Raw genomic sequence first — 20,100 nt, 5'->3', positions numbered from 1 at the left:
ACTGTTCCCTGTTCAGTGTTCAATATTCCATGTTCCATATTCCATGTTCCGTGTTCCATGTTCCATGTTCCATGTTCCCTGTTCCACGCTCACTGTTCCCTGTTCCCTGTTCAGTGTTCCATATTCCATATTCCATATTCCATGTTCCATATTCCATGTTCCGTGTTCCATGTTCAATATTCCATGCTCACTGTTCCCTGTTCCCTGTTCAATGCTCACTGTTCCATGTTCAGTGTTCCATATTCCATGTTCCGTGTTCCATGTTCCATATTCCATGTTCCCTGTTCCCTGTTCCCTGTTCCATGCTCACTGTTCCATGTTCCATGTTCAGTGTTCAATATTCCATGTTCAATATTCCCTGTTCCCTGTTCCATGCTCACTGTTCCCTGTTCAGTGTTCAATGCTCACTGTTCCATGTTCAGTGTTCCATATTCCATGTTCCGTGTTCCATGTTCCATATTCCATGTTCCCTGTTCCCTGTTCCCTGTTCCATGCTCACTGTTCCATGTTCCATGTTCAGTGTTCAATATTCCATGTTCAATATTCCCTGTTCCCTGTTCCATGCTCACTGTTCCCTGTTCAGTGTTCAATGCTCACTGTTCCATGTTCAGTGTTCCATATTCCATGTTCCATATCCCATGTTCCATGTTCCCTGTTCCCTGTTCCATGCTCACTCTTCCCTGTTCAGCATTCAATCCCGCAGCTCCAGGAATTTGGGTTTGGGCTGTCACAAACCCCCGGAGCTGTGACACACCCGGGGTGGGGATGGGGCTCCTGGGCTGCTCCCAGAGCTGGGACACGCTCGTCCTGGAGCTGGGAATGGCCCGGGGGAGATGGGAATGAGATGGGGGAGATGGGAATGGCCTGGGGGAGATGGGAATGGCCTGGGGGAGCTGGGAATGAACTGGGGGAGATGGGAATGGCCCGGGGGAGATGGGAATGAGCTGGGGGAGCTGGGAATGACCTGGGGGAGATGGGAATGAGATGGGGGAGCTGGGAATGGCCTGGGGGAGATGGGAATGACCTGGGGGAGATGGGAATGAGCTGGGGGAGCTGGGAATGGTCTGGGGGAGATGGGAATGGCCTGGGGGAGATGGGAATGACCTGGAGGAGATGGGAATGGCCTGGGGGAGATGGGAATGACCTGGGGGAGCTGGGAATGGCCTGGGGGAGCTGGGAATGGCCTGGGGGAGATGGGAATGAGATGGGGGAGATGGGAATGGCCTGGGGGAGATGGGAATGGCCTGGGGGAGATGGGAATGAACTGGGAGAGCTGGGAATGGCCTGGGGGAGCTGGGAATGGCCTGGGAGAGCTGGGAATGGCCTGGGGGAGCTGGGAATGGCATGGGGGAGCTGGGAATGGCCTGGGGGAGCTGGGAATGACCTGGGGGAGATGGGAATGGCATGGGGGAGCTGGGAATGGCCTGGGAGAGATGGGAATGGCCTGGGGGAGATGGGAATGAGCTGGGGGAGCTGGGAATGGCCTGGGAGAGATGGGAATGGCCTGGGGGAGATGGGAATGGCCTGGGGGAGCTGGGAATGGCCTGGGAGAGATGGGAATGGCCTGGGGGAGATGGGAATGAGCTGGGGGAGATGGGAATGACCTGGGGGAGATGGGAATGAGCTGGGGGAGATGGGAATGAGCTGGGGGAGACAGGAATGACCTGGGGGAGACAGGAATGGCCTGGGGGAGCTGGGAATGGCCTGGGGGAGATGGGAATGGCCTGGGGGAGATGGGAATGAGCTGGGAGAGCTGGGAATGGTCTGGGGGAGATGGGAATGGCCTGGGGGAGCTGGGAATGGCCTGGGGGAGATGGGAATGGCCTGGGGGAGATGGGAATGACCTGGGGGAGATGGGAATGGCCTGGGGGAGATGGGAATGAGCTGGAGGAGCTAGGAATGAATGACCTGGGGGAGCAGCAGTGACCTCAAAGGAGCAGCAGTGACCCCAAGGGAGCAGCAGTGACCCCAAGGGAGCAGCAGTGACCCCAAGGGAGCAGCAGTGACCCTTAGCAGCGTCACAGAGAAGTTTTCTCTGGGCATTTTGACTGTTTTCTGTCCACCCAGCACCCCGCTGCACTAGAGCTGACTGGATTTCGATTCATGGCCAGATTTTATTGCCCCCATGGCATTGTTTTGTTACCAAAAATTGGTGAAATAAAACTCCTTCTCACCAGCACAGCACTAAACAGCAGGAATTCTTCACCTGGCCGGGTGCACAGGGAGATTTCTCCTCCCAAGCAGTGTGTGTGCTGAGCACAGGAGGAGCTCCTCTTAAATCCTGCATTTCTCACACACAGAGTGGCTGATCTTCCAGAATAAACAGCCCCGAGGAGCTGCTGCTAACCAAGCATCTCACGAGGGGTAGAAGAGTCAGTCCCAGTGCAATTAAATATTAATTTATTCCAGCAGAACTTCTGAGCCTTCCCTCAGTGCCAGTGGGACAGGGGGAGTTTCTGGCCATGTCCCCACGCCAGAAGGTGCCAGTGCCCTCCTGCCTGGGCAGCTCTGCAGAGCCAGTTTGCAATAATCCCCGGGGAATTCCCTGTTCCACCAGCCCTGGAGGGGCCTTCTGCCCTCCTTGGGAGTATTTGCAAACAAATCACATTTTTCAATGACTGATCTATCAATTCCTGTCCTGTCTGTGCTCACCACCTTCCTTTACAAACTGACCACTGCATTCTCCATTTCCCAGCGTGTTTCCTGTGTTTCAGCTCTGTTATCCATTAACTGTGTGGTCACCTGCCCACACCAGTCCCCAATCCCCTGCTGGGTGGGGCTGCCAGCCGTGGGGCAGGCTGTGCTGACCGCTGATGCTTGGGGTTGTCCCAGGACATGCCAGGTGCAGGCTCCCTTCCCCAGGAGCTCTCAGGATCCTTGTCAGCTCACGGATCCCCTGGAGCTGCCGGGAGCTCTCCCAGCTCTCCTCACAAGGGCACTGCAGACACTTCTGCTGCCCTTTGCAGGATTTTGGCCAATTCCTCCTTTGTGCTTCACAGGTGCTGCAGGGTCACTTCAGGGTTCACCCCAGAACCCCAGGTCCCTCCCCTGAAGGTTCCCCCCAGGGGTGTCAGTCCCCTCTCCATCCCCTCCCAGTCCTGTCTGTCAGTCCTGCCATTCCAGAGGGCCCTGAGTGATTGGCAGGTTCACAGGATGCCCTCCACCCCCGGGGGCTCTGGGCCATCCAGGTGTCCTCTGTCCCTTTGTCCCTCCCCTCCTGTGCCTGGCTGGTGGCTCCTGCCCCTTCCCTGCCCTCTCCCGGGGTTAAAGGAGCAGCAGCCACGGGCTCAGGAGTTCTGCTGGAGCTGCTGTGGGTTCAGAGGCTGTGGGGCAGAATAAAGCTCTGGATCCAAACCCTCCAGCAGAACCCACTCCTTTCCTTCCCCATCACCCCAAAGCTTCTCCACAGAGGGAACCCTGAGGAGCAGCCCCTGCTATGGGGGGAGGCTCCATCCCAGCACCACCAGAGCTCCTGCACACCTGGACTGGTGCCCACGTGCCCAGGGCAGCACCAGCCAGCCCAAAGTGTCTGTGGGGTGAAACACCACCCAGCCATGGCCAAAAGTGTCTGTGGGGTGAAACACCACACACCCATGGCCAAAAGTGTCTGTGGGGTGAAACACCACCCAGCCATGGCCAAAAGTGTCCCTGGGGTGAAACACCACCCAGCCAGCCCAAAGTGTCTGTGGGGTGAAACACCACACAGCCATGGCCAAAAGTGTCTGTGGGGTGAAACACCACCCAGCCAGCCAAAATTGTCTGTGGGGTGAAACACCACCCAGCCATGGCCAAAAGTGTCTGTGGGGTGAAACACCACACAGCCAGCCAAAATTGTCTGTGGGGTGAAACACCACACAGCCATGGCCAAAAGTGTCTGTGGGGTGAAACACCACCCAGCCATGGCCAAAAGTGTCCCTGGGGTGAAACACCACCCAGCCATGGCCAAAAGTGTCCCTGGGGTGAAACACCACCCAGCCATGGCCAAAAGTGTCCCTGGGGTGAAACACCACACAGCCATGGCCAAAAGTGTCTGTGGGGTGAAACACCACCCAGCCATGGCCAAAAGTGTCTGTGGGGTGAAACACCACACACCCAAAAGTGTCTGTGGGGTGAAACACCACACAGCCATGGCCAAAAGTGTCTGTGGGGTGAAACACCACACAGCCATGGCCAAAAGTGTCCCAGGGGTGAAACACCACACACCCAAAAGTGTCTGTGGGGTGAAACACCACCCAGCCATGGCCAAAAGTGTCTGTGGGGTGAAACACCACACACCCCAGGGTGTACCAGCCTCAACCAGGGCTGGAGGGGTGCCTGGGACTGTTCTACAAAAACATTATACTGGGTTTTATACATTTCATATAAATAAAATAAAAATAAAAATAAAAATAAAAATAAAAATAAAAATAAAAATAAAAATAAAAATAAAAATAAAAATAAAAATAAAAATAAAAATAAAAATAAAAATAACTATAATGATAATGATAACTATAACTATAAATAATATAAATATAAATATAAATATAAATATAAATATAAATATAAATATAAATATAAATATAAATATAAATATAAATATAAATAACTGGATATATATATATATATAACTGGTTAAAAATATATATATTTTTGCCCTTAAGTCTGCCCCCCACTCTGCTTTTGAGCTGCCAGCACTGCTGGGCAGTGCCTGACCCACACTCCTTCCATGACCCTCGTTCCAAAGATGTTCTAAGCTTTTCCTCAGCTGTCCCTGCCTCCCCTCGACAGAACTCGGTGTTCCTCCCCAGGCTGGCTCTGGGAGGAGCCCCAGCAGCCGGGCCGCCTTTGATCAGCCAGGCCCCTGGCACAGCATTCCCTGCAGCCCCTGGATTCCTCCTTGGATCCCTGCAACGTAAACCCTCCATGCCTTCGACCCAGGGATTGGATTTTGCATTCCCCATCCCAGGGAGATCTTTGGGCAGGCAATTTTCCCGACAGATCTCTCGGGGCAGGGCTGGGCGTGGGGGCGGTGCAGAAGTTGGCGTGTCCCGCTGTGTTCCCGGTTTGAGCGGCAGAGGTTGGAACAAAGGGGGCTCCCCTTCCTCCTGCCGCCCCTCAGCAGCTCCAGCTCGGCTCTGCAGGGGCTCAGCACCCCACAGGTCGCTCCCCACAAATCTCAGATTTGCCTTTTCCTTCCCATCGGTTCAGCCAGGGGCTCAGCTGAGGAAGAGTCCGCACCAGGGGATCCTTCATCTCCACCCCGGGAGCCCGCTGGTTTGGGGAGTGCTTTGGGATCCTGTCTGGGGACACTGGCTTTTCCAATGTCCCCTCTCTGCACACAGTCAGCCCCCAGTTACCCCAGCACTGCCCCCACTGCTTCCCCCAGAGCTGCCTTTGGCATCCTGGGGGAATTCTCTCCAGATCCCCCCTTCACTGCGTGGGACACTTCCCATTCCAAACTGTGCCATTCCAAACCCATTCCAGGGTGGGATCATTCCAAACTGTGCCATTCCATACCCGTTCCTGGGCAGGAGCAATCCAAATGTGCCGTTCCAAACCCATTCCCAGCTGGGAGCATTCCAAACTGTGCCATTCCAAACCCATTCCAGGGTGGGATCATTCCAAACTGTGCCATTCCAAGCCCATTCCCAGCAGGGATCATTCCAAACTGTGCCGTTCCAAGCCCATTTCAGAGTAGGATCATTCCAAACTGTGCCATTCCAAACCCATTCCCAGCAGGGATCATTCCAAATGTGCCATTCCAAACCCATTCCAGGGTGGGATCATTCCAAACTGTGCCATTCCAAGCCCATTCCCAGCAGGGATCATTCCAAACTGTGCCGTTCCAAGCCCATTTCAGAGTAGGATCATTCCAAACTGTGCCATTCCAAACCCATTCCCAGCAGGGATCATTCCAAATGTGCCATTCCAAGCCCATTCCAGGGGGGGATCATTCCAAACTGTGCCATTCCAATTGTGCCATTCCAAACTGTGCCATTCCAAGCCCATTCCCAGCTGGGATCATTCCAAACTGTGCCATTCCAAACCCATTCCAGGGTGGGATCATTCCAAACTGTGCCATTCCAATTGTGCCATTCCAAGCCCATTCCCAGCAGGGATCAATCCAAATGTGCCGTTCCAAACCCATTCCCAGCTGGGAGCATTCCAAACTGTGCCATTCCAAACCCATTCCCAGCAGGGATCATTCCAAACTGTGCCATTCCAAGCCCATTCCAGGGGGGGGATCATTCCAAACTGTGCCATTCCAAGCCCATTCCCAGCAGGGATCATTCCAAACTGTGCCATTCCAAACCCGTTCCCGGGCAGCAGCTCCCAGCAGGGCCCCTTGCCCCAGGGACCTTTGAGGGCTGCCCTGGACAGCTTTTGCTGCCCCTTCCCCTTCCCAGGGCGGGATGCCCTGCTCCTCCCAGGGTTCTGCTCCGGTTTCCTGCACTCTGGGGGTCTCAGCTTCTCCCCAAAAATCCCTCGAGGTCCCCTGATCCCTCGGATCCGCTGAAATTCAGGAGTGGGTCCCACCCAGGTGCCGAAACTGTTGCCAGAAATGGTTAAAAATGGAACTCGGGAGCAGAATCGCTGCCCTTAGCGCCCCCCGGCCTGCAGGAGTTTCATTTCCTCCGCTTTTTGGCAGCCCCGGCGGTGTTTCCTGAGCGCTGGGCTCGCCTCGGGCGCTGCTGTGGGGGCAGAGGCACCGTGTGACCCCGAGGGTGTGTGAGGAGGAGGAGGAGGAGGAGGAGGAAATGTCCTTCGGGCCCTGCTCCCACCCCGCGGGCTCAGCAGGAGCCGGGTCCGGCCTCTCCCTCCCTGCCCAGCCCGGCTCCAGGGGTGCAATTCCCATTTTTTGGCACCAAGGAGATTCAGCCCCACAAACTCCGGTCCTTGGAGGCACCTCAGCATCCCAACCCCCCCGCGCTCCCGGCTCCGCTCCAGTTTCAGGAATTTAATTGGGAAAACGGCTCGTGATCTTATCTGAAAGGAGAAAAAAAAGGGAAATTGGGGAATTTTCCAGGTTCTCTGAGCGCCGAGCACAAAGGAGCGGGCCCAGCGCCTCCCCCTCCCGTCCCGTCCTCCCGACCCCGATCCCGGCGGCTCCTCCACGTGGGCTCCCGGCACGTTGAACTGGGACATCCCAAAAAAGCCACCGGGGCCGCGGCGCTGTCGCAGCCGGGGGCGGCAGGGAGGTGACAGGGTGACACCGCCGGGCCGGGAACGCGGCGAGCAGCCTCAGGTGGCACCAGGTAGGATTTTGGGGATGCGTGGGGAACATTCCTCCTGGAAAGAGCTGCCCGGCCCTGGGGGGAGCGAAAAGCCGCGTGGATGTGGCACCTGGGGACACGGTCAGTGGTGGCCCTGGGGACAGGTGACCGGGGGACACCGGGGGTTGTCCCATCTCCGCCGTGCCCCAGTTTCCCCAGCGCGTCCCGCCCTCCCTCCCAGCTCCGTGGGCAGATGGAGCGCGCGTGGGGGCTCTGTCCCCATTCTCCTGGGAACGCCACCATCTGTCCCCTGCTCGGTGACATCCGGCCGGGGGACACTCCCAGCGCTCCGGCTCGCCGGGAGGGAGGGGGGCTGCGGGCCCCCTGCACGGACTGGGCCGCACCGGGAGCAGCCGGGGCTGCAGGTGCCCCCCAGGTGTGCGGGACCCCCCACCCCCGGTGGGCCCTCCCTCCCAGCCTCATTTGCAGTTTTTACTCATTTCCACATGAACTCAGACTTTTGCGTTTGTTTATTTGGGGAAGGGGGGACACTGGGGGGACACGTGGTGGCTGCTGCTGTCACAAGAGCCCTGTCATGGTTCAACCTCGACAAAGGGCCCGGAGGACTCTCCTTCCTCCCTCCCTTCCTTCCTCTTCCTCCCTCCCTGCCCTTCCTCCTAATTAAAGGGAATAAATAGAACAGAAATAAATAGAATTAAATGGAATAGGAAGAGCAGAATGGAGGAGGAGAACTGGACTAAGCAGAAGATAACAACTGGAGTAACTTAAACAGAATAAAATGAAACAGAAAGAATAATAAATGACATAGAAAAATAAAATAAATAGAGTTAAAGAAACTTCTGGCCTTAAATACGAACAGGGGGCAGGGCACTGGAGGGACTGGCAGGGACTGGGAAGTGCCCCCGAGGGACATTCCAGGATCCAAAGGCACTTCAGTATCTGAAGAGAACACAGAGAATCATCCCAGAGGGATCTTCCAAGGCCCGAAGAGACTTCGAGGTCCCAGGGGACACGGAGAAGCATCCCCGGGGGATTTTATCAGGTGCAAAGGTAAATCCTCCCAGCGGGATTTCCCAGGGTCTGGGAGAACTGGGAAGCGCTGGAGGGCATCCAAGGTCCAACGGGACACGGAGAAGAGTCCTGGAGAGACTCCGAGGTGTGAAAGGCACATGGAGAAACGTCCCCAAGGGATTTTCCAGGGGGACATGGGGAAACTTCCCAGATACTTTAAGGTCCAGAGGGAACACGGAGACGCATCCCGGAGGGATTTCCCAAGGTCTGAAGGGACAGGGAGAAGTCCCCGTGTTCCAGAAGCCTCCAGGAGCTCCGGGGGTGCCCCGGGGTGGGCGCGGCACCGGCGAGGTCACACCCACCGGAGCACCGGGATGACCCCGCTCCTGCGGCTACCGCTGCTCACCCGCCGGGAGCTCCCTGTCCCCGAGGGGTTCCCCGGCCCTGAGCAGGTCCCTGGGCTCGAGGGGGTCCCTGTCCCCAAGCATGGCCCCATCCCTGCGGGGGTGCCTCTCACTGTGCAGGTCCCCGTCCATGAGCGGGTCTCCATCCCCACAGGGCTCCCTATCCCGGTCCCTATCCCTGTCCCCGAGCGAGTCCCCGTGCCCGCGGGGGTCCCTGTCCACGTCCCTATCCCTGAGCAGGTCTCTGTCCCCATGGGGGTCCCTGTCCCTGTCTCTGAGTGGTTCCCTGTTCCTGTCCCTGTCCCTGAGCGCGTTCCTGTTGCTGTCCCTGTCTCCATGGGGGTCCCTGTTACTGTCCCCGCAGGGGTCCCTGTCCCTGTCCCCGTCCCTGTCCCTGTCCCTGTCCCTGAGCGCGTTCCTGTCCCTGAGCGGGTTCCTGTTGCTGTCCCTGTCTCCACGGGGGTCCCTGTTACTGTCCCCGCAGGGGTCCCTGTCCCTGTCCCTGTCCCCGTCTCCGTCCCCGTCCCTGTCCCTATCCCCGTCCCTGTCCCTGTCCCTATCCCCGTCCCCGTCCCCGTCCCTATCCCCGTCCCTGTCCCTGTCCCCGTCCCTGTCCCCGTCCCTGTCCCTGTCCCTATCCCTGTCCCTGTCCCTGTCCCCGTCCCTGTCCCTATCCCTGTCCCTGTCCCTGTCCCTGTCCCTGTCCCCGTCCCTGTCCCTGACCCTGTCCCTGTCCCTGTCCCCATCCCTGTCCCTGTCCCTGACCCCGTCCCCATCCCTGTCCCTGTCCCCGTCCCTATCCCTGTCCCTGTCCCTGTCCCTGTCCCCGTCCCCGTCCCTGTCCCTGTCCCCGTCCCCGTCCCCGTCCCCGTCCCTGTCCCCGCTCCCGCGGGGGCCGAGGCTGCGGGGCCGGCAGAGCCGGCGGGTCCTGCGGTGGGAGCTGAGGTTGGCGGGCGAGGCGAAGGTGCGGCCGCAGCGGGCGCAGCGGAAGGGCCGCCGGCCCGAGTGCACCTGGCGGTGCAGCAGGAGGTGCCCGCGGTGCAGGAACTCGCGGCCGCACTCGGGGCACGGCAGGGCGCGGTGCTGCCGCAGGTGCAGCTCCAGGCTCTCCCTCCAGCTGAAGCTGCTCCCGCAGCGGCCGCACACGAAGGGCCGCTCCTGGCCCGGCCCCGCCGCGCCCGGGCAGCGCGGGGGCCGCGCCCGGTGCGCGTCGCGGTGCCGCAGCAGGTCCCCGCGCAGGCAGAAGCTGCGGGGGCACTCGGCGCAGCCGTGCCGGGCCCGGTTCCCCCGGCGCAGCTTCTTGTGCGCCAGGAGGCTGCGGCGGTGCCGGAAGGACTTGCCGCAGGTGCCGCACAGGTACGGCCGGTCCGGGGGCGCCTCGGCCCCGCCGCTCGGCCCGCGGCTGCCGCGGAGCCCCGACGCCGCCGGCACCGGCCGGGGGAGGGCCCCGGCACGGCCCCCCCGCTCGGTGTCCCGGCAGCCGGAGCGGGTGACGCCGGACCCCGATTCCCCGGTGTCATCCTTGCCGTCAGAACCGCTCCAGGCACCTGCTGGGGACACAGGGCCACCGTGGGAGAGTCCCGGACCCACCGACGGCCCCGCGACACCGTGGGGGACTCCCAGCCCAGCCTAGGGGGTGTCGCACAGGGGTCTGGCCAGGACCAGCCCCTCGTCCCACAGCGACCCCCCAGCCCCACAGGGTGTCCCCGCGGGGTGTTCCCCGTCACTCACAGCTGTCGGTGGTGTCGGTGCTGTCGGTATCTCCGCTGTGCCCCCCAGCGCAGGGAACCCCCCCGTGCGACTCCTCCTTCATGTGGGGGAACCTGGAGTTGGGGTCTGTGTGAGAGAGGACCCTCAGTGCCCCCCGCCATGCCCTGGGAGGGTCACGTCACCAGGAACTGTCACCAGGCCGGGGGCTGTGCTGGAAGTGGGGGGCCAGGGCACCCCCAGGCCCATGGCACCCCCAGCCCCATGGCATCCCCAGCCTCATGGCACCCCCAGCCCTGGGCACCCCCCAGCCCTGGGCACCCCCAGCCCCATGGCATCCCTAGCTTGTGGCACCCCCTGCCCTGGGCACCCCCAGCCCCATGGCTCCCCCAGCCCCACGGCACCCCCTGCCCTGGGCACACCCAGCCCTGGGCACCCCCAGCCCCACGGCACCCCCTGCCCCGGGCACCCCCAGCCCCACGCCCCCGTCCCTCACCCAGGCTGGCCACCAGCTCGTAGTTGTCGCCCATGACCTCTCGGTGCAGCGCCCGCTGCCAAGGCGCCAGCTGCGCCCACTCCTCCGGGGAGAAACGCACGGCCACCTCCTCGAATGTCACCTCGGGGGTCACCCCCTGGCAGGGACACCGGGGGGCTCAGGGGGGCTGGCGGCACCGCCCTCGCTGCGCACCCCGTGGGGGTTCCCCCGGGCTCTGGGGGACCGAGCCCGCCTAACCCCGACCGGAGGTGTCGGGACAGCCCCGGCAACCCGCCCAGCCCTCCGCAGGGACCCCCGGAGCCCCCCGCCCCCGGCGCGCCCCGAGCCCCGGGCACGGGCCGGGCTCACCCGCTGCATGGCCGGGCGGGGCCGATGGCGGCGGCGGAAGGGGCCGGGCTGGGGGGAGGCACCGGCAGCGGGGAAGAGCACCGGAACCGGCCGTTGGGGGCACCGGGGGGCCCCCGGGCGAGGGGCGGCTCTGCACCGGTGGGTGCCGGGATCCGATCCTTCCCCGTGCCCGGTGGGCCCGGGATCTGGCCCCGCTCGCCCACTCGGCAGCGTCACCCGCCTCCCGAACGGGGCTGCCCGGGACACGGCCCCCGTCCGCGTCTGCCCCCCAAATCCCGAGGGACCGGGCTGGCGACCCCCGGGATCTGGGAACCCCGCACGGGAGCTCCCACACCGAGAACCCCAGCCCGGAGGGTCCCACCCCGCGTGTCCGCCCCAGGACAGGGACAGCCCCGGGTCCCGCAGCCCCCGTGCCCAAACCTCCCAGAAGCCACCCGGCTGGCACCGGCTGTCCCCAGAGCAGGGGAGCACAGCCACACCTGGCCAGCGGCACAGGGTGTCTGTGTCCCAGTGGGTCCTCCCAGTGACAGCCCCAGTGTGAGACCCCCCCCATCTGTCCCCAGGGAGCACCGGGGGCGTTGGTGCCACCCCCGTGGATGTGACAGTGACCCTGGGGTCGGCCTGGTGGCCACCCTAATGCTGAGCTCTCTCACCCGGCGTCCAGGTGAGGTTTGGCGGTCACAGAGCACACTGGAAGGTACTGGCACTGGCTCTGGCAGTGTCCTGGTGGCCCCTTGTCCCTGGCCAGGGACCAGAGCCCTTCCCAGGGCTCAGGCCAGGACTGAGGCTGGTGTGTGTCCCCGTGTACCCCCCGGACCCAGACAGAGCACCTGGAGTCCCAGAGCCATCAGAAGCTTTTATTTTAAATAACCTCAAAAAATAGAATTGCAGAGAGCAGAGCTGGGGAAGGGGAGAGGAGCGGGACCCCCTGCCCAGCCGGGGCTCCGGGGCGGCTGTCCCGGTGTCGGTCCCCTCACAGGATCCGGTTCCCTTTGGGATGAAGCAATGGCAGCTCCCAGCGGCGTCCGTGGCCAAAGCTCTGCCCAGACCGTGGATCCCCGGCTCTGTCACACCGGGGGGACAGGGAGAGGCCACACAAACCCCAGCAAAGCCCCCCCGTGCCGCTGGAGCCCCCCACCACCGCCAGGACTGCGGCCCCAGCGGCCACCCCGTGCCACCCTTCCCAATCCGAATATCGAGTCCCAAAGCGCGCAGTTACCCAGAGCAAGCAGAAGCACAAGCTGACCCCATCCCCCCGGCACCGGAGGCGTCTCCGGGCCCTTCTGGAAGCAGAGCTGAGCCCTTCCAGGCCCTTTTCCTGGCTGTTTGCCCAGGGTGCTCCCAACCCCCGCACGGAGCTGCACCGGGGACCCCACTCCCATCCCAGCCTGTCCTTAGGGAATGCCATCCAGTCTGGAACAGGCTGGAAGGTTCTGGAAGCAGAGGGAGCCCTTGAGGACCCCTTGTGTCCCAAGTCTGGCTCCAGTGGATGCAGCTCCACCGTGCCCAGCTCTTCCTGGTCTGTGTGGAGCCCACACGGCCGGCCCGGCTCCAGCGCTGGCTCCTCCAGCCCTTGGGCGTCTTCCCAAGCCAGGAATGTGCCATGTCCCAGCCTGGCTCTGCCTGGCCCCGCAGCCCCGGCGGGAGGCTCCTCCAAGTCCCAGTGCTGAATCTGGCTGGCGGTGTCACCTTGGCACCGAGCCCTCGGCTCTGTCCCTTTGGCTCTGTCCCCTCAGTTCCATCCTCTTGGCTCTGTCCCCTCAGCTCTGTCCCTTTGGCTGTCCCCTCAGTTCCATCCTCTCGGCTCTGTCCCCTCGGCTCCATCTCTCCAGGCTCACCGTGGGTGACCCCAGGAGCCGAGGGCCGGTCCTTGCTGGGGGTGTCTCACTGGGGGTTCCAGTGTGGGGGTCACAGGCGGCCGGAGCAGGGTGGGGGTCCCGGTGGGGGGGGGGGGGGTCTCATCGCAGGTCCCAGCGTGGGGGTCGCAGGCAGCCGGGGGGTCCCGGGGCTCACAGGCAGCCGGGGCACGGGGCCGGTTTCTCCTCGCCGCACTCGCGCTCCGGCGCTCCCGGCACTCGCTTCTCCTCGAAGGCGCGGGCGCAGCCCCCGGCCTTGGCCCAGAGCGGCCCGCGGGGGGGCTCGGGAGGGCGGGGGGCCAGGCAGGCAGCGCAGCAGCACGGCGGGGGCAGCCCCGGCGCCCGGGGGCTCGGGCCCCCCCCGGGGCACTTACAGGGGGGCACGGGGGCCGGGGCGGCGCCGGGGCCGGGCGGGGGCTCGTCCTGCATCAGCTGCAGGAGGATGTCGGCGGCGCCCGAGGGGCTGTCGGGGCGCGCCGGGGGCGCCCCGCGGGAGCAGGGCGGCAGCAGCAGCGCGGGGGGCTCGGGGCCCTTGCCCAGCGGGTCGGCGGCGGCGCAGGGGGGGGCCAGGCCGGCGCCGTGGGTGCGGCGGTGCCGCAGCAGGTGAGCCTTCTGGCTGAAGCCCTTGCCGCAGTCGGCGCAGCGGAACGGCCGCTCCCCGGTGTGCGTCCGCAGGTGCACGGCCAGGTTCACCTTCTGCCGGAAGCGCTTCCCGCACTCGGCGCATGCGTGGGGCCGCTCGGCGCAGCCGTGGGGACACTCGGCGCACGCGTGGGGACACTCGGCGCACGCGTGGGGCTGCTCGGCGCAGCCGTGGGGCCGCTCGCAGGGGTGGGGCCGCTCGGCGCAGCCGTGGGGATGCTCGGCGCAGCCGTGGGGATGCTCGGCGCAGGTGCAAGGATGCTCGGCGCAGGTGCGAGGATGCTCGGCGCAGGCGTGGGGCTGCTCACACGCGTGGGGCCGCTTGGTGCAGGCGTGGGGCTGCTCGCAGGGGTGCGGACACTCGGCGCAGGGGTGCGGCCGCTCGGCGCAGGGCTGCGGCTGCGGCTGCCCGCAGGTGTGGGGTCGCTCACAGGCGTGAGGATGCTCCGTACAGGTGCGAGGATGCTCCACGCAGGCATGGGGATGCTCCGCGCAGGCGCGGCGCTGCTCGGCGCAGGTGTGGAGCCGCTCGGCGCAGCCGTGGGGATGCTCGGCACAAGCGTGGGGACGCTCGGCGCAGGCGTGGGGACACTTGGTGCAGGCGTGCAGCTGCTCGGCACAGGCGTGCGGCCGCTCGCCGCCGCCGTGGCCCGGCCGGAGCCCCCCGTGCTCCGCACAGGCCTCCCCGCAGAGCGTGCAGGGGAAGGGGCTCCCGGCGGGGTCCAGGGCGCCGGGGGCCGGGCCGGGGGTCCCGGTGTGCACCCGCTGGTGCACCCGCAGGGACAGTTTGCTCTTGAAGCGCTTGGGGCACTCGAGGCAGGTGAAGGGCTGGCGGCCCAGGTGCGTCTTCTGGTGTGCCAGCAGGTTGGGCTTCTGCGCGAAGCGCTTCCCGCACTGGGCGCAGGCGAAGGGGCGCTCGCCCGTGTGCACCCGGTAGTGCGTCACCAGGTTGCCCTTCTGGTTGAAGCGGCGGCCGCAGACGCCGCAGGTGAAGGGCCGCTCACCTGTGTGGATGCGCTGGTGGGTGGCCAGGTTGGTTTTGAGGCTGAAGCGCTTGCCGCAGGTGTCGCAGCGGAAGGGGCCGCGCCCGCCGGGGCCGTGCCCGTGCCGCGGCGGCCGCTCGCACTGCGCCAGGCCCCGCCCGCACTCGGGGCACGGCCAGGGCCGGCCCTCGCCTGCCCGCGCCCCGGGGGGGGACCCGGGGGGCTGCTCGGCGCCCGGCTCCGCGGGGGGGGCGCCGGGGCACGGCTTGTGCCCCGCGTGGCTCTTCTGGTGGGCGACGAGGGCGAGCCAGAGCCCGAAGCTGTTGCCGCACTGATTGCAGATGAAGGGCTTTTCCGGGGAGAGCACGGCTTCCCCCGGCCCCGGCTGCGCCCCCAGGGGCCCCAGGATGGGGGGGCCGGGGGCGAAGGGCGCGGCGGGCGCCTCGGGGGGCCGCAGCAGGGGCACCTTGGGGCAGAAGCCGTCGCCGCAGTGGGCGCAGGGGAAGGAGGGCTCGGCCGGGGGCGGGGGGGGGAAGGCCTTCTCGGGGCACGGGAAGAGCTCGGCGCCCTCGGGGAGCTTGGGGGCGGGCGGGAGCGGGGCGAAGGGGGCGGGGTCCTGCGGGGCAGGCGCGGGGGGCAGCAGGGCGGGCGCGGCCCCGAAGGGCGCGGCGGGGGCCGGGCCGCGCGCGGGGCAGCGGCGCTGGCGGGGGATGTGCGTCTTCTGGTGGGCCTTGAGGGACACCTTGTCCTTGAAGCACTTGTGGCACTGGGCGCAGGGGAAGGGGCGCAGGTCGGTGTGGGTGCTCTGGTGCGTGACCAGGTTGGTTTTCTGGGTGAAGCGCTTGCCGCACTGGGCGCAGGCGAAGGGCCGCTCACCTGTGTGCACCCGGTAGTGCGTCACCAGGTTGGTTTTCTGGTTGAAGCTGCGGCCGCACAGGAAGCAGGAGAAGGGCCGCTCGCCCGTGTGGATGCGCCGGTGCGTGATCAGGTTGGGCTTCTGCCGGAAGCTCTTGCCGCACTCGGGGCACACGAAGGGCGCGTCCTCGGGGCAGCCCCGCGCCGGCGCCCGCGCCCGCGCCTTGCCCTCCTCGGGGTGGGCGCCGTGGATGCGCTGGTGCGCCAGCAGGTTGGCCTTCTGCGAGAAGCTCTTGCCGCACTGGGCGCAGGGGAAGGGCCGCTCGCCCGTGTGCACGCGCCGGTGCGTCAGCAGGTTGGGGCGCTGGCTGAAGCTCTTGCCGCAGTCCCCGCAGCGGAACGGCTTCTCCCCGGTGTGGATGCGCTCGTGCGTCACCAGGCTCTGCTTCTGACGGAAGCCCTTCCCGCACTGGGCGCAGCGGAAGGGGCCGGGGACGCCCCCCTGGGCCCCCCAGCAGCCGGCACGGGGGGCAGGGGGGTCCCGGGGGGGCTCGGGGCCGCGCTGCCCACCGGGGAACCAGCGGCCGGAGCTGCCGCCCGCGGCCGGAAACAGCTCCAGGGAGCCGGCGCCAATCCCGGGCTTCTCCTCGGGCTCCACCTTGCTCACCCGCCCGGGCTCCACTGCACCAGAGAGATCCTGGGGTCAGCCCGGCTCCCGGAGAATTCCGGGCTGTCCCGAGGGGGGAGGACCCGGGCCCAGCCCTCCCTTCCTTGTGGGGTCCTCGCCACTGAACCCATGGGGACGTGGGACACCCCAAAGGGCCTCAATTCCCCAAGCCTCTCCTGGTGTGTGACACCCCAAAGGGCCCCCAAACCCCCCAGTTTGTGACACTCACGTCCAAAATTGCCCAAACTGGCTCAGAATGGCAAAAGCTGGTCTAAAATGGCCGAAACTGCCTCACAAAATTGGCCCACGAACTAGCTCAGAATTACCATAAATTGGTCATAAATGGCTGTGAACTGGCCCAGAATGGCCCCAAAATGGCTGAAAACTGGCCCAAAATGGCTGAAAAAGGTCTTTAAACTGGCCTGAACTGGCTCAGAACAGCCTCCAACAGGCCCCAAAAAGTTCTAAACTGGCCCAGAAGGCCCCCGAAGAATCCCAGCCCGCCTTTTCCCCTGAGCCCCCCAGCCCCGCTGCTCCCCCAGTCCCCCTGCTCCGGACTCACCAGCGCAGGGGCTGCCCAGGGCCTTGGACTCCTCCGGGCCCGTCCGCGCGGCTCCGAACGGCTCCTCCGGCGGCTTCATCCCGAACAAACCCCCCGGCTTAAAGAACCGGTACCCTGGGGGGACACGGGGCACCGCCGTCGGGACCCCGGCACAGCCGGCACCGGGCTGCTCGGGCACAGCCGGGCTCTGGCACGGGGCACGGAGCCACTCCGAGGAAACCAGCTCCAGGTGAGCTGGGATGGAGCCACCCTGGGCTCTGGGCTTCCCCTGCAGCCTCTCCCAGCCCCGGGAATCCCCAGAACGCTTTCATCATCCCGGTTCAAAGTCCCCACAAAAATGCACCCAGCTCTGTGTGGAAAACCCCTCCCCAGCCCCCACGCTGGGTGTCGTCCCCCCCTCCGCTCACCTGTGCAGGGATCCGAGGGGATCTCGGCGCCGACGGCATCCAGCTGGGACCCGGCCCGCGGCGCCGGGCTCAGCCGGGAATACGGGAGCAGATCCAGGGCGTGGGCGGGCTGGGGAGGGGGAGCGGCTCAGAGGCATTTTGGGGCCATTTGGGGTGATTTTGGGATGTTTGGGGAACTTTCCCTGGGTTTGGCCACAGGCCAAGGACAGGGATCGTGCCCCCATTCCTGCATCCCAAATATAAGGTTCCTTGCTCCAGGATGGAGCCCTCATCCCTGCTCCCCAAATCAGATCCCTGCTCCCCCAAATTACATCCACACACCCCCAAACCAGACCCCTGCTCCCCCAAATTACATCTCCACCCCCCCCAACCAAATCCCCGCTTCCCCAGTGGATCCCTCCTCCCCAAACAAGACCCTTGTTCCCCCAAAACAGATGCCCAGCCCTGATCCCCGAACCAGGTCCCTGTCCCCCCCGGTCCCCACTGCCCACCCCCCAAACCAGCTCCTTTTCCAGCCATGATCCACACCGAGGGAGGAACCTTTTCCCGAGGAGCCAGACCCGCTTCTCCGGGGACACTGAACCCCCCAGGTCCCCCGTGCCCTCCCGGGTCCCTCTCGTGTCCCCGAGCCCCCGGAGCCCGGTGGAGGCAGAGCCGGGAGGGGGGTGCGGCCCCCGCGCCCGGGGACTTCCCAATGCGCCGATTTCCCGGAAAAACTCCTGGGGGGCTCCAGGGGTTGAGTTAAAAAGCATGGGAAAAGCCCCCGGCCCCGGGAATCCCCCCCGAATCGCCCCAAGGCCGCGGGTGGTGGAGGAGCGGGGTTCCCCCGGGAGTTCCCCCGGAGTTCCCCGCGTACCTGGGGCGCTCCCCCCGCCGACATCGCTGCCCCTTCCCGGGCCCTGCCCGGCCCCTCGGGGCTCCTTCCCGCGGCTTCCCGGCCCTCTCCCGGCCTCTGCCCAGCCTTTTCCTGGCCTCCTTCCGCCACCGAGTCCCTCAAATGGCCGCGCCGGGGTCCTGGGAGAGCGGGAGAGCCGCGATGTGAGCGGGAGCGGGGGCGGGAGCGGGGATGGGGCGGGAAGGGCGGCGGGAACCGGGCCGGAGGAGCGCGGCAGTCCCGGAGCGGCTCCGGCGGCCTCGGCCCCCCCGTCCTCCTCCTCCTCCTCCTCCCCCCGGAATTTGGGGTGCGGAAGGCGCCGAGCGGGGCCGGATCCGGCTGTGAACGGCGAGAGCCGGGGAGCGCTGGGAGTTGTAGTTCGGGATGGGATGGGATGACGGGATGGGATGGGATGGGATGGGATGGGATGGGATGGGATGGGATGGGGATGGGGATGGGGATGATGGGATGGGATGGGGATGGGGATGGGGATGATGGGATGGGATGGGGATGGGATAGGGATGGGATAGGGATGGGATGACGGGATGGGATGAGATGGGATGGGATGGGGATGATGGGATGGGATGGGATGGGATGGGATGGGATGGGGATGGGATAGGGATGGGATGGGATGATGGGATGGGATGATATGATGGGATGGGATGGGATGATGGGATGATGGGATGGGATGGGATGGAGATGGGATGGGAGCGAGCGCCAGCGGCAGCAAGGAATGGCCCCGGCACGGCATCGGCTTGTCCAGCCGGGAACGGCCCCGGGAGCCGGGAACGGCCCCGGCACAGCCTCGTCCTGCCAGGAATAGCCCCGGGCGCTGGGAATAGCCTGGCCCAGCACCGCCTTGGCAGTCAGGAATAGCCCTGGGGCTCGGGAGGAGCCCCGGCGTGGAATCACCTCATCAGCCGGGAACAGCCCCGGGAGCAGCCCCGGGAGCCGGGAACAGCCCCGGGAGCCGGGAAAAGCCCCGGGGCCACCGGGCCGGGCTCCCCCGGGTCCGGCGGCTCCCGCGGCAGCTCCTGGGGATCCCAGCTCCCCCCGGTGCCGGCCGCGCCTCGGGGGGTTCCGGTGACCCCCGTGCGCCCCAGCACCGGTTCCCTCTCGCAGGAGCCCCGGACCCGCCGTTGCCACGGGTGCCCCCCCCGAGACTCCAGCAGTTTTTGACACCCCCAAACATACCCCGAGACCCCCAGAGCCCCGCGCCCCCCCAGACTCACCCGGCCCGCCCCGGTCCGTGCCCCCCACACCTCCCGGGCCGCCTGACCGCGATCCCCGGGACCCTCCCGGGGAAACTCACGGGCGGCCGCTGCCCCGCGGCGCGGTGACGTCACGCGCTCGGTGACGTCAGTGCGCCGGTGACGTCACGGTGTCAGCTACGGCCGCGTCCGGCCGCGCCCTGTTCCGGGTCGGGGGGCGGGGCCGGGGGCAGCGCCCCCTAGCGGCGCCGCAGGACAGCGCAGCCGCGAGGGGATGGGAGGGGCCGGAAAGACCCCGCCCCCCCAGTGTCCCCCCAGTGTCCCCCAGGGTCCCCTCGATGTCCCGTACTGTCCCAGTACAGCCCCAGTGTCCTCAGTGTCCCCCAGTACAGTCCGTGTTCCTACAGTGCTCCCCAGAGCTCCCCAGTACAGCCCCAGTACAGCTCCAGTGTCCTCCACTGTCCCCCAGTGTCCCCCAATACAGCCCTAGTGTCCCCAGTGTCCCCAGTGTCCTCCAGTACAGTCCGTGTTCCTACAGTGCTCCCCAGAGCTCCCCAGAGCTCCCCAGTACAGCCCCAGTGCTTCCCAGTAATTTCCAGAGCCCCCCCCCCCCCGTGCCCCCCGTGCCAGCCGCACCCCCCGGTGCTCCCTGGTGTCCCCCACACCTCCGGATGTCGCCGCCACCCCATCCCCCGGCCTTCGGCACCTGCCACTCCTCCCAGTCCTGCTCCCAGGAGGGGACACCCGGACAAGGACAGCCGGGGAGAGCGGGAGGTTGTTCCCAGGATTTGGACCACATTCCCGGGGGGCAGGGCTCATTCCTGGCTCTTCCGGGGACCTGAGCGATTCCCGGGGACAGGAGC

General features: G+C 65.1%; 2 protein-coding genes across 2 annotated transcripts; both read right to left on the bottom strand.

Annotated features, from left to right (window-relative positions):
* Positions 1 to 8,617: 8,617 nt before the first annotated feature.
* On the bottom strand, positions 8,618 to 11,205 carry LOC311158063 (uncharacterized protein; the record flags this gene model as incomplete). Its single annotated transcript, XM_084213183.1, has 5 exons — positions 11,181 to 11,205; positions 10,833 to 10,968; positions 10,361 to 10,465; positions 9,526 to 10,176; positions 8,618 to 8,961 (listed from the first exon to the last, which is right to left on the bottom strand). The coding sequence occupies exons 1-5, from the start codon at positions 11,187 to 11,189 to the stop codon at positions 8,618 to 8,620; spliced, it is 1,245 nt and encodes a 414-aa protein (XP_084069309.1). The 5' UTR covers positions 11,190 to 11,205.
* Positions 11,206 to 12,023: 818 nt separating this feature from the next.
* On the bottom strand, positions 12,024 to 19,444 carry LOC311153232 (uncharacterized protein). The gene is made up of 5 exons (XM_084204904.1): positions 19,339 to 19,444; positions 18,009 to 18,166; positions 17,153 to 17,261; positions 16,746 to 16,859; positions 12,024 to 16,197 (listed from the first exon to the last, which is right to left on the bottom strand). Exons 2-5 carry the CDS (start codon positions 18,030 to 18,032, stop codon positions 13,190 to 13,192), a joined length of 3,255 nt encoding a protein of 1,084 aa, XP_084061030.1. The 5' UTR covers positions 18,033 to 18,166; positions 19,339 to 19,444; the 3' UTR covers positions 12,024 to 13,189.
* Between the last annotated feature and the right edge of the window lie 656 nt (positions 19,445 to 20,100).

This window comes from Fringilla coelebs (genome assembly GCF_963513975.1).
Source record: "Fringilla coelebs genome assembly, chromosome: 1".
Taxonomy (NCBI): domain Eukaryota; kingdom Metazoa; phylum Chordata; class Aves; order Passeriformes; family Fringillidae; genus Fringilla; species Fringilla coelebs.
Note: the sequence above shows the minus strand (reverse complement) of the source record. Positions and strands in the feature narration are given on the sequence as shown.

Excerpts from the sequence above, each read along its gene's own strand:
- LOC311153232 (XM_084204904.1), bottom strand. The coding sequence starts at position 18,032 with ATGTCGGCGGGGGGAGCGCCCCAG. Across the intron at positions 17,262-18,008 it reads CGGCGGGGGGAGCGCCCCAG|CCCGCCCACGCCCTGGATCT; the intron begins GTACGCGGGGAA and ends CCCCCTCCCCAG. Across the intron at positions 16,860-17,152 it reads CCCCTCGGATCCCTGCACAG|GGTACCGGTTCTTTAAGCCG; the intron begins GTGAGCGGAGGG and ends GTGTCCCCCCAG.